Here is a 12,797-nt window from a genome sequence, read left to right as displayed (position 1 = left end):
CCGGAGCCCTATCCCAGTCCAACTCCAGAGCCCTATCCCAGTCCCACGCCAGAGCCCTATCCCAGTCCAACTCCAGAGCCCTATCCCAGTCCCACACCGGAGCCCTATCCCAGTCCAACGCCAGAACCCTATCCCAGTCCAACGTCGGAGTGCTATTCCAGTCCAACGTCGGAGCCCTATCCCAGTCCAACGTCGGAGTCCGATCCCAGTCCAATGCCGGAGCCCTAGCCCAGTCCCACGCCATAGCCCTATCCCAGTCCCACGCCAGAGCCCTATCCCAGTCCAACATCGGAGTGCTATTCCAGTCCAACGCAGGACCGCAATCCAAATCCCACACCACAGTCCTATCCCATTCCAACGCCAGAGTCCCATCCCAGTCCAATGCTGGCACCCTATCCCAGTCACACACCGGAGCCCTATCCCAGTCACACACCGGAGCCCTATCCCAGTCCCACACCGGAGCCCTATCCCAGTCCAACACCGGTGCCCTATTCCAGTCCCACACCAGAGCCCGAACCTAGTCCCACACCGGAGCCCGAACCCAGTCCCAAATCAGAGCCCTATCCCAGTCCCAACTGGAGCACTATCACAGTCCCACGCCAGAGCCCTATCCCAGTCCCACGCCAGAGCCCTATCCCAGTCCAACATCAGAGTGCTATTCCAGTCCAATGCAGGACCGCAATCCAAATCCCACACCACAGTCCTATCCCAGTCCAACGCCACAGCCCCATCCCAGTCCAATGCTGGCACCCTATCCCAGTTTCACACCGGAGCCCTATCCCAGTCCCACACCAGTGCCCTATCCCAGTCCAACACCGGTGCCCTATCCCAGTCCTACACCGGTGCCCTATCCCAGTCCAACACCAGAGCCCTATTCCAGTCCCACACCAGAGCCCGAACCCAGTCCCACACCGGAGCCTGAACCCAGTCCCACATCAGAGCCCTATCCCAGTCCCAACTGGAGCACTATCACAGTCCCACGCCAGAGCCCTATCCCAGTCCCACACCAGAGTTCTATCCCAGTCCCACACTGGAGCCCTATCCCAGTCCAACACCGGAGCCCTATCCCAGTCCCACACCGGAGCGCTGCCCCAATCCAACACCAAAGTCCTGCCTCAGTCCAAACCCAGCATCTTGCTCCAGTCCAATACCAAATTTCTGCCCCAGTCCAACATGAGTGTCTTGTGGCTGTCCAAATCCAGCAACCTGCCTCAGTCCAACACCAGTATCCTTCCCCAGTCCAACACTATCGTCCTACCCCAGTCTAACGCGAGTGTGTTGTCCTGTCCCAATCAAACAGTAGAGTCCTGTCACAGTCCAACATGCTCAACATCAAGGTCCACAGTGCAATGTGCCAACAGACCCCCAACACAATTGCTCCAATCCAAACTCACTCACAGCAGGAATGGTTGCTCATTTAGGCCTGCATCTTAAGCAGAGGAAATACTAATTTTTATCATTCACCATATAGACCATGGTGAGAGCTCCCCATTTGGACTTCATGTCGAGAAAGTAGCTGGAAGATTTGCTTAAGCTAAAAGCTATTTGAATAAATCTCCAACATTCATTGTAAAGCCTTGCAGCTGGGTTAGCTTGTAAACTGTAAAAGGCAGTTGAGTACCTTCCCACAACACAAACAAGGAACTAAAGAATCCATAGTCATGAGGTTTCTAAGGAAAAGCTGAAGGGGTGCCCAGCTAAATAAATCTGATGTTAAGGACCCCATCAACTATTATGGAGGATAACTAGAACACTGAGGAGAGTGAATTCTGGGGCACTGTGGCATTCCTTTGGTCAGCCTCGAGAGAAGTCTTAACAAAGAAACCTTGGAGTGCAGGTTCATAGTTCCTTGAAAGTAGAGTCACAGGTAGATAGGATAGTGAAGAAGGCGTTTGGTATGCTTTCTTTTATTGGTCAGAGCATTAAATGTAGGAGTTAGGAGGTCATGTTGCAGCTGTACAGGACAGTGGTTAGGCCACTGTTGGAGTATTGTGTGCATTTCTGATCTCCTTCCTATCGGAAAGATGTTGTGAAACTGGAAAGGATTCAGAAAAGATTTACAAGACTGTTGCCAGGGTTGGAGAATTTCAACTATCGGGAGAGGCTGAATAGGCCTCTCCTGGAGCATCGGAGGCTGAGGGGTGACCTTGTGGAGGTTTATAAAATTATTAGGGGCATGGATAGATAAATAGACAAAACCACTGCAGCAGACAGCTGGAACTGACAACCGGAAGCGGCAGAGACAAACCACTATAAATGCCGGAGGAAACATCACAGAAGCGCTTCACAGGAGGCTCCCAAGCACTGAGGATGTCACCTAGACAGGGGACGAAACGTCTGTAACACAAATTCCCAGCTCGGCGAAACAGAACCACAACAACGAGCACCCGAGCTACAAATCTTCTCACAAACTTTGAAGACAAAGTCTTTTCCCTGGGGAGGGGGAGTCCAGAACTAGAGGGCATAAGTTTAGGGTGAGAGGGGAAAGATAGCAAAGAGACCTAAAGGGCAACTTTTTCATGCAGAGGGTGGTGCATGTAAGGAATGAGCTGCCAGAGGAAGTGGTGGAGGCTGGTACAATTGCAGCATTTAAAAGGCATCTGGATGGGTATATGAATAGGAAGAGTTTACAGGGATATGGGCCAAGTGCTGGCAAATGGGACTAGATTAGGTTAGGATATCTGGTCGGCATGAACGAGTTGGACCGAAGGGTCTGTTTGTGTGTTGTACATGGCTCTATGTCTCGAAGTGAATGCACCTTCAGGACTGTTATATTGTACAATGAATTATTTTTGAACTGAAACTGACTCTGTAATGGGCGGGTTAGATGACCAAACTGCCTCTGGCCTTTGGATACGTTAACAATAGCCTCTGGACAGCATTTCTTCAGTCTGGCAAGAAGCAGTTTGCTGTTAACTTTGAGTCAGTCCACTGATTTTCTTCACTATCAACTCTGATATTCTAAGTAATTAGAAAATAGGTTAATTAATGACACATGCTGACTTGACTCTACTTTGGGTTTACCTGATTAATAACCAGCTGTTTCGATTTACCTGACATCAAAAACTTTCATTTAATTTCAAACTCAAATTAATTTCTAAAGCTCGAATTTTATATTCAAAATAAAAGAAATTACAAATTCGATTTTCATAACTCTTCATAACTTGTTTAGAAGTGGGAACAATGGTGTTTTATCCACACAACTGAGACCAGATTCACCACAAAAATTAAGGGTTCTAGTCAGAGGATCTGAGAATATTTTATGTAAATAAAAGACTTTTAAAATGATACAGAAGTGTTTTGTTAATTACACTAGAGTTCAATAGTCAGATTTATAATAAAGTTGAAACAATTCAAAGCTTTTAAAACTAGTGTCAATTTTTGGAGACTTCCTGCAAGTCTGTCATTGAGTAGCTTAATACTACATGGGATTGGATTGAAAATTCCTGGTTCCAATATGTTTAAGAAAGATAAAGAAGGAGAAAGGAGGAGGAAGTCACACAATTGAATGAATATACCACACTGCCTGGATGCTGGACGACATACAGTAGCATCAACATCATACAGATAAGGAACTATCAAACACTAGTGGGTATCTACCAAACAGTGAACAGGGCTGAGAGATGAAAATTCACAGCAAATTGCAGAAAGATGCAATGCCTATAGAGTAGTGATAATGGGAGACTTTCCTAAACCAGTCTGTAAAATACCAGAGTGAAAGGTCAAATTGGAATACCCAAGTGAGAGCTCCCAAATGAAACAGAAAAAAAGTGATGACATGTCCAGTTTGTAATGCATTACAGAACCAACCACAAAAAGAGAGAAAATGGGTAAAGATAATAAAGTAACAGTTACTGAGAATTGTGTAGATAAAAGCAACTCAATAACCTTTTTATAAACATTGAATCAGTTGAAGGGCTGACAAGGGAAGGGTGAGGTCAATTGGGGACCAAAAGGAAATGTTTTTGTGGAAGCATACACCATAACTGAGGTAAAAACTGAATATTTTGCATCTGTTTTCACTAAAGAACAGGATGTTGCCAACATCACAATAAAGGAGGCGTTGGTATATATGTAGGATCAGATAAAAATAGTTCAATTCATTACACAGTGTTCTTCCATATTAAACACCATTGTACTGTGTAACATTATCTTGGGATGGCATTCAAACAGATCGAGCAACTCAAGATTGGGCATCCATAAGGTACTGGGAACCAACAGCAACAATCTGGTATTCACCCGGAATCTGTAACCTCATTGGCTCAACATGTCTACCATTTCCATCCACCTCTGGTTTAGTCGGGAGCGTAGGTGACGAAACCAGCAGTAGCACCAGACATACCTAAAGCTACAAGTTCCAACCTGGTGAGACTACAAACAGGACTTGCCAGACTCCCAAATCACATGAAAAAAATAAAGTGTAATGGATTTGTAGAAATGCAACAAAGTTCAGATGAGATTCCACGGGAAGTGAGAATGGAAATTGTGGCAGATTTGCATCATTTATCTCATTGATCTTCAAAATGGGGCACGTTGAGAGACGTTGGAAGATAATAAACACCTCTGTTCCCTTCAAAGAGAAGGGAAAAGAATAAATTCTGCAACAGATCAGCAAGCAGTAGGTCAGCCAGATATGGGTGAGACAAGCCAGAAATCCAGGATGAGGAACATATAGACCAGGGTGAGGTGTAGGTAGACCAGGGTGATGGACAGATCGACCTGGGGTGAGATGCATATCGACCAGGGTCAGAGGCAAGTTCACTGGGGTGAGAGGCAGATTGACCGGGGTGAGGGGACAGATTGACCAGGATGAGGGGCAGATCAACGAGGGTGAGGTCAAGATAGACTGGGGTGAGGGGACACAGACTGGAGCGAGGGGACACATAGACCGGAGTGAGGGGACACATAGACCGGGGCAAGGGTGAGGGACACATAGACCAGGGCGAGGGTGAGGGACACGTAGACCGGGGCGAGGGTGAGTGACACATAGACCGGGACGAGGGTGAAGGACACATAGACCGGGGTGAGGGGACAGATAGACCGGGGCGAGGGGACAGATTGACCAGGGTGAGGGACACATAGACCAAGGTGAGGGGACAGATTGACCAGGGTGAGGGACACATAAACCGGGGTGAGGGGACAGATAGACCGGGGCGAGGGGACAGATAGACCGGGGCGAGGGGACAGATAGACCAGGGTGAGGGGACAGATAGACTGGGGTGAGGGGACAGATTGACCAGGGTGAGGGGACAGATAGACCGGGGCGAGGGGACAGATTGACTGGGGTGAGGAGCAGTCTTGACAAAATTCTTCAGAGCAGAAATGAAAATAATTCATACTTGGAGAATGGTGTGTCAGTAAATGAGAAACTGTGTGATTTGTTTACTTCAATCATGTCTGACGAACTCACTGAACTTCTTGAAGAAGTAGTGCAGAAGGTCAACATAGTGAGTATATTTAATGGTGTGTATTACAATAAAATCCTTTTTGTTCTCTCCATATGTACCAGGGAAGCCACTTTCTCACAGAGTGTAACATTCAGAGTACTCTCGGTTCTAAAATTTATAACGGTTCAGGGAACATCTCTTGCCCACACACACCAAACAACCCCACCATCCTGTGGCCAACCACTTCAACTCCCCCTCACATTCCCCCAAGGACATGCAAATCCTACCTCTCCTCCACCGCAAATCAAAGTCACCTGCCAAGTGGAGGAAGAACGCCTCATCTTTCGCCTTGTGACCCTACAACCACACCGCATCAACATTAACTTCACCCGTTTCCAAATCTCCCCAACCCCACCTCATCGTAGATCCAGCACTCCAACTGAGCACTGCCCTTTTGACCTGACCTACCTTTCCATCTTCCTTCCCACTTATCCACTCCACCCTCCCCACCAATCCATCACAATCACCAAATGCCTGAAACGTCGACTCTCCTCCTCCTCAGATGCTGCCTGACCTGCTGTGCTTTTTCCAGCGCCACACTTTTGACTCTTTAGGCAATAACGGACAATTCTGCCCAGTGGTAGGAGTGTGACATATTGTAAAGGTTTTTAATAGGTCACTCAGGACTGTGCAGGGGAGGCAGTCAATGAACAGAAGTACAAGAGTGACAGACACAATCTGAAGGTCAGACAGTATGGGAAGGAGAGGGGAAAGGGATGTTGCTCCATTCTAGGAGTGCAGCAGTTGACTGTACTGTTATGAAAGCAGCTGAACTGCACAGTTTCTGCATAGGGGACTCAGGTGAGAACCTGAGATCAGTTGGGTGGCTCAATGCTGTCAGAACTCATGGGATGTTCTAGGAATTGGTCAACAACTAAGCATTGGAATACCTAAGAAAGTTGGCCCTCATGTGGCAGGATGGTAGAGTCCCTGCCCTGCCCCAGAGAGTCCTCTAGTCAAGTCCCAGCTACTCCAGAGGTGTATTCTCGCATCTCTGAATAGGTTGATTAGAAAAATACATTAATTTTAAAAACACAAGAAAGTTTCTGCCTTCCTTTTTTCATAAGCTTTTTATTTATTATTGTTGCACTGTCCTTCATGGAACACAAACACAGGAACATTTCAGTTCAGTGAAACTAGCTGTCAGTGAAAAGCTGGAGTTGTGCCTGTAGATAAGTACTGGAATACAGTGTTTGGATTCCATGAGAATGTAGACTGAAGATAGGAGTGTGAGTGAATAGAACTGGAGCCATCTTTGAGCAAGTCCATAATGGAGCAGCTCTTCAAGACCAAATCGGCAAGAGTGAAGATTTATAATCTTGTGTGAAGTATAATGAGATTTGATGAATCCAGGTGTTGTAACATCCAGGGTATGTTACTGAGAAATCCAAAGAATCTCCTGATCATATTTGACATTTCAAAATGTGCTGTGAGGTGTTTGCTCACAGTCAATTACCCATGTTTATCACATACTAATTCATTTTGAGTGTTAGAAATGAGTTGTACATATATTGAGGACTGTGTTAGTGCTATAATTTTTATAATCAAACATTATTGTTTGTTCAGAACCACAGACTGTGTGACTTTATTCTGAATATGACCCAATCACATCTTCATATATGGAGTCATAAAGATGTACAGCATGGAAACAGACCCTTCGGTCCAACCCATCCAGACCAACCAGATATCCCAACCCAATCTAGTCCCACCTGCCAGCATCCGGCCCATATCCCTCCAAACCTTTCCTAATCATATACCCAATCCAAATGCCTCTTAAAATGTTGCAATTGTGATCTCTTCTGGAATCATAACAATTAATTTGGTGATCTGATCTGGGATCAAAACATGATTTAGGGATTCAAGCAGGGCTTGTAATCTTTGCCTCAATATGAATGTTCGGACTTGCTAGAGTTTGGACTTGCTAAGATTTTCATGGTGAACTGTACATATTGAAAATCAAAATGGATTTGTCAGTTCCTATAATTTTTACTCAGATCTTTCCCTGAGTGATTCAAAAACAATGACCAGACCAAATTAAGAGCATTAGCAGAAAACTTGTAGTTAAAAAACAGGGACTAAAAAAGCAGAAGACACAAAAGAACTGCGGATGCTGTAAAACAGAAACAGAAATTGCTGAAACTGTTGTGAGGAAGGGTCATCTGACCCGAAACATTAACTCTGATTTCTCTTCACAAATGCTCCCAGACCTGCTGAGCTTTTCCAGCAATTTCTGTTTTTGTGATTTAAAAAGCAGATGCAATTAAGGTGAAAGCATACCATCCGGGATCAGAAGAGGAAGAATTTAAAACAGGTGAAACATAGCGTGAGTTGAGCAGAATTCAGTTACAGAACTTGAGATAGAAACAAAGTTTAAGGTAGACAGGGGAAGGAAATGTTTGAGCTTAACTTTAAGGCAAAAAACAAATGAGAAATCATGAAATAGAAAAAGAAAAACTGAGGTTATGACAAGCAAGTGAGTCTAGTGCTTCAGATGAGGAGGGAAATTCCATTTGGAAGTTAGAATTAACCAAAAATCTTTCTTCAGTTCCTAAAGAGAAGTAGCCAGATACTTTCTCTTGTTTGAGAAAGTTGCTAAAAACTTTAAGTGGCCAAAGCACTCCTAAGACTCTTGTGCTACTAACTATTAAAGTGATGAATGTTTATTCTCGTCTTTCAGAAGAACATTTTTTATATTATAAAACAAAGAGAACTGTGGCAGCTTGTTTCTGCAGTTTACCCAATTAAAATTCAGACCAGAAAAGATGAAACCCAGTCCAGCATGTTGAATTCACTAAGGATAAAGAAATATCAAGATTATTTTTGTTAAAATTATGGCAAACTTTTAAAAATGTGACAAAAATGATGATTATAGAAAAATTTGGGAATAGCACTCTAGTAACACTTAAATTCTACTTGAAAAAAGTCACATATCTAAAGTCAAAGAGGTGGTTATACATGATATTCTGCACAGTCAGCTGAGGGTTCATAAGTTGTCACATGGAAACCAACAGAGGTACTGGTGGAATTGGCAAGGAAGTGGCTTAGGTAGAAGGCTGAAACTGTTCCAAAATAATATAGAAAATAAACCACTATGTTTTCATTGCCATAAGATAGGGCGCATTAAAGCAAATTATTTGGAATGAAGTGACAAAAATTGGAAGATAGGAAAAGGGAGGAGGTCATTCAGCCCTTTGAGCCTGCTCCACTATCCAACATGATCATGGCTGACCCTCTATCTCAACAACATACTCCCACTCTCTCCCCATACCTTTAGCTTCTAGAAATCTATTGCCTTCTTAAATATATTCAGTGACTTGGCCTCCAAAGCCTTCTGGGTAGAAAGTTTCATGGGCTCACTGCCCTCCACATGAAGAAATGTCTCCTCAGCTCAAGGTGAAAGACAGGTTTAGTCGGGATTTGGGGAAAATCTTTTTCACCAAAGGGTGTTAAGGGTCTGGAATGCACTGCCTGGGGCAGGTGGAGGGTGGGGGGATAACTGAGTTAGGAAACCTCACAAACTTTAAAAAGTACTTGGATGAGTAGTGAAGTGTCATAACATTCAGAACTGTGGACCTGGTATGGAAAATGGAACTGCTGTAGATTTCATGTGGTTTTAACAGCACAGACTTGACAGGTTTAGGCCTTTTCTGTAATGTATGACTTGAAGATTCTCAGTACAAAATGGCCTGCCCTGTATCCTGAAACTATGATCACTTGTCTGGATCCACCTCACCAGGGGAAACATCATCCCTGCATCCTGTCTGTCCAGACCTGTCAGAATTTTATACATTTCAATAAGATCTCCTCTCATTATATTTTTCACACCAGCGAATACAGGCCAGTCTCTCCTCAAACTAGTGGCAGTAATAAGAATACTTAAGGAGTGTTCGGAAAAGACATGACTAGTGAAGGAAACGGTTTTCATCAGGAGATACAGACTTCCAAATGACAAAATCCCACACATTTGTTATTAATAGACTCGAGACAGAAAGCAGAGTTCACTGCTGAAAAGTTGTTTTTCAGACCTTCAACATGCAGCAGTGTATGAAAGCATAGCTATAGACTTTAGTAGGTCTGAAATGCTACAGCTACTGAAAATTGGACCTGGAAACACCATCACAGCATAGCATTAGATATTCAGTCCATCAAATCTATGCCAGCTCTTCAAATGAGCATCATTACCTCCTGCCATCTCCTGCTTTTTCCCCATGCACATTATTTCTATCCATATAATCATTCAAGACCCTCTTGAATGCCTCAATTAAACCTGTTAGAAAGAACATTGGAAACAGTCAGCGTTTTATCATCTCGAAGATGCTTGTGAAGATGGTGAAATGGACAGATACGCGGTGCATTTACTCTAATGGAGAAGTGTGAACCTCACCTTCAGAAGAGACAAGTGAGGAAGTGCAGGACCAGGAAGATCAGCAAGTGGATCTTCACAAACCATTGAAGACAGCAGGACCATGTGAGAAGGAAGTTCTTTTTTACAAATTATTAAACGCTGGTTAGGTTACAGCTCAGTGTTTGTCCATTTCTACAGCAAATGTAGGAAGAACCTTATGACAATAAAATATAGGAGCACAACTAAGCCATTTGGTCCATCAAGTCTACTCTGACATTCAGTATGTTTCGCAACCTCCATTCTCTTGCCTTGACCCCCTTACTAATCAAGAACTTCTGTCTTAAATACACTCAATGACTTGGCCTCCACAACCATCTGCAGCAATGAGTTCCACAGATTCACTACCCTCACCCTGAGGCTGTTCCCTCGGGTCCTAGCCTTCCTACTAGAGGAAACGTCTTCTGCGCAACCACTCTACCAGGCTTCTCAGTATTCTGTAAATTTTAATAAGATCCCCCCAAACCCCATCCTTCTAAATTCCACCGACGACAGACCCAGAGTCCTCAACCACGCCTCATATAACAAGCCCTTCAGTCCTAGGATCATTCTTGTAAACCCCACTTGGAACTCTCTCTAAAGCCACACATCCTCCCTTAGATGTGAGCCCTAAAACTGCTTGCAATATTCCAAATGCATTCTGGATTAGTGGTGCTGGAAGAGCACAGCAGTTCAGGCAGCGTCCGAGGAGCAGCGAAATCGACGTTTCGGGCAAAAGCCCTTCATCCTTTTATTCCTGATGAAGGGCTTTTGCCCGAAACGTCGACTTTACTGCTCCTCGGATGCTGCCTGAACTGCTGTGCTCTTCCAGCACCACTAATCCACAATCTGGTTTCCAGCGTCTGCAGTCATTGTTTTTACCTATTCCAAATGCAGTCTGACCAGAGCCTTATACAGCCTCAGCAGTGCCCTCCTGGTTAAGGTGGTGGAGGTGATTGACTGAACTGAGTAGGGAGGAGGGAGTACGGCTCAGTGAAGATGCTGGGACTGAGAGCTGAGATTAGAGAGAGAAGTCCAGAAACAATACATTAGCTCCTAATGATTTGGTACTGTTGCAAGGAGCTGTACCTGAACCAGATGAAACGGAGTTCAGGTAAATACTTTGAAAACTGCCTAGAAAACATGGGGAAGACGTACTGCAGCCCGTTTGATCGGGCTCAGTGGAAACTCTCACAGGTGACTGCAGGAGCCGCTTGTGGGCAAATAACATCAGCGGGCTCTCGCTCTCACAGAGCCGGCAAGCAGGCAGGCGAAGGGCCGAAGAACTGCATTCGGTGCACCACCGCTCTGTAACTTGCCTGTCTCTATCCCTCCCTCTCCGATCCCCTTTCTATTTCTCCTTCGCCCTCTCCCCGGTCACTCACCCAGAAGAAGAGGTTGAATGTGAACAACAGATACTTCATGCACCTCATTCCGCCCGAGACACTGCCCATGGTGACGGCGTTAGAGCCCCCCCGCAGGAGCCCCGCACCTCAGCTCGGAACAGTCTCCACACAAGACAACCGAGCCAGCCCGAGAGCAGGAGGAGCACTAGGGAGGGGAGGGGAGGGGAGAGACAGAGGGAGGGATAAGGGGAGGGAGAGAGAGAGATTGAGGAGGGGTGAAACAGGACAGAAAAAGAGAGGGAGGGGAGAGGCGGGCGAAGGAAGAGGGGACAGGGATAACAAGAGAGCAAAGGAAACAGAGGAAATGCTATATACAGTTGGGAAGGGAGGCGGGGGCGGTAGAGGGTCTTAGGAGCAGAAGAGGCCATTCAGCCCCTCAAGCCTGCTCCACAATTCAATAAGACCCGATTGTGTATTTGACTTCCACATTCCATCAACCCCAGATAACCCTGACCAACAGGAATCCATCCACTCGAAATACTGCGATGCTGGAATTCTGAACTAAAGCCAGAAGTTGAGAGAGAACCAGAGTTAATGTTTCTAGTCCAGTATGAGGAAGAGACATTGGACTCGAAACATTAAATCTTTCCCCAAAAAGAATCAATCCATCGTAAAATTATTCAATGACCCCGCCCCCAACCCCTTCAAAAACAGAGTTCCACACTGAGGGTTCGTATAAATTGGCCTTGAAAGGCCAATTTTACGCAGTGCTTCTTGGTTCTGCACTTGCCCACCAGAGGAACATCATTTCCAGTCCACCTTATCAAGACCTTTCAGAAACTTTTACGCATTAATTACGTCATTAAACTCTCTAATTTCCGCTGGAATCAAGCTCAGTCTGTCCATCTCTTCCTCACACCGACAACCTACATTTTCGGGTATCAATCTGATAATCTACTGAAATGAACTATGTCCAATGTATTTACTTACTTCCTTTAAATAAGGCGACCAAAACTGTGTTTGAGAAACTTAGCAGGTCTGGCAGCATCTGTGGGGAGAAAGCTGAGTTGAGTCGGATAACTCTTCATAAGAACTGTTAGCAACTAAAGAAAGGTAGTATTTATCCTGATGGAGGAGGGGGAAGTAAGCAGATAGGTGGAGACAGAGTCCAGAGAGTGAGATCTAAAAGGGGTAGGGTGACAAGGGGATGGTTGATAATGAACCAAGACAGAACAGAAGCTGAATGAGTGATGAGAGCTTAGAATGGGTGAAAATTGGTATCTTGCGCTTGAATCTGGATCAATGGTGCTGGAAGAGCACAGCAGTTCAGGCAGCATTGAGGTGCTTCAGCAAAATCGACGTTTCGGGCAAAAGCCCTTCATCAGGAATAAAGGCAGAGAGTCTGAAGCGTGGAGAGATAAGCTAGGGGAGGGTGGGGGTGGGGAGAGAGTAGCATAGAGTACAATGGGTGATCACCTTCATCTCCTCCCCCAGTCACCCATTGTACTCTATGCTACTCTCTCCCCCCCCCCACCCCCCCCTAGCTTATCTCTCCACCCCTCAGGCTCTCTGCCTTTATTCCTGATGAAGGGCTTTTGCCCGAAACGTCGATTTTGCTGAAGC

General features: G+C 45.2%; 1 protein-coding gene across 2 annotated transcripts in view; it reads right to left on the bottom strand.

Moving 5' to 3' along the window:
- Positions 1 to 11,409, bottom strand: part of LOC122563004 (CD9 antigen-like) — a 108,228-nt gene extending 96,819 nt beyond the window's left edge. For both annotated transcript variants that reach the window (XM_043716302.1, XM_043716303.1), the window contains exon 1: positions 11,214 to 11,409. In XM_043716302.1, coding sequence (XP_043572237.1) covers positions 11,214 to 11,282 — 69 coding nt within the window. In that variant the 5' untranslated portion in view covers positions 11,283 to 11,409. The remainder of the gene's footprint in view (positions 1 to 11,213) is intronic.
- Between the last annotated feature and the right edge of the window lie 1,388 nt (positions 11,410 to 12,797).

Source organism: Chiloscyllium plagiosum, chromosome 26 (assembly GCF_004010195.1).
Source record: "Chiloscyllium plagiosum isolate BGI_BamShark_2017 chromosome 26, ASM401019v2, whole genome shotgun sequence".
Taxonomy (NCBI): domain Eukaryota; kingdom Metazoa; phylum Chordata; class Chondrichthyes; order Orectolobiformes; family Hemiscylliidae; genus Chiloscyllium; species Chiloscyllium plagiosum.
Note: the sequence above shows the minus strand (reverse complement) of the source record. Positions and strands in the feature narration are given on the sequence as shown.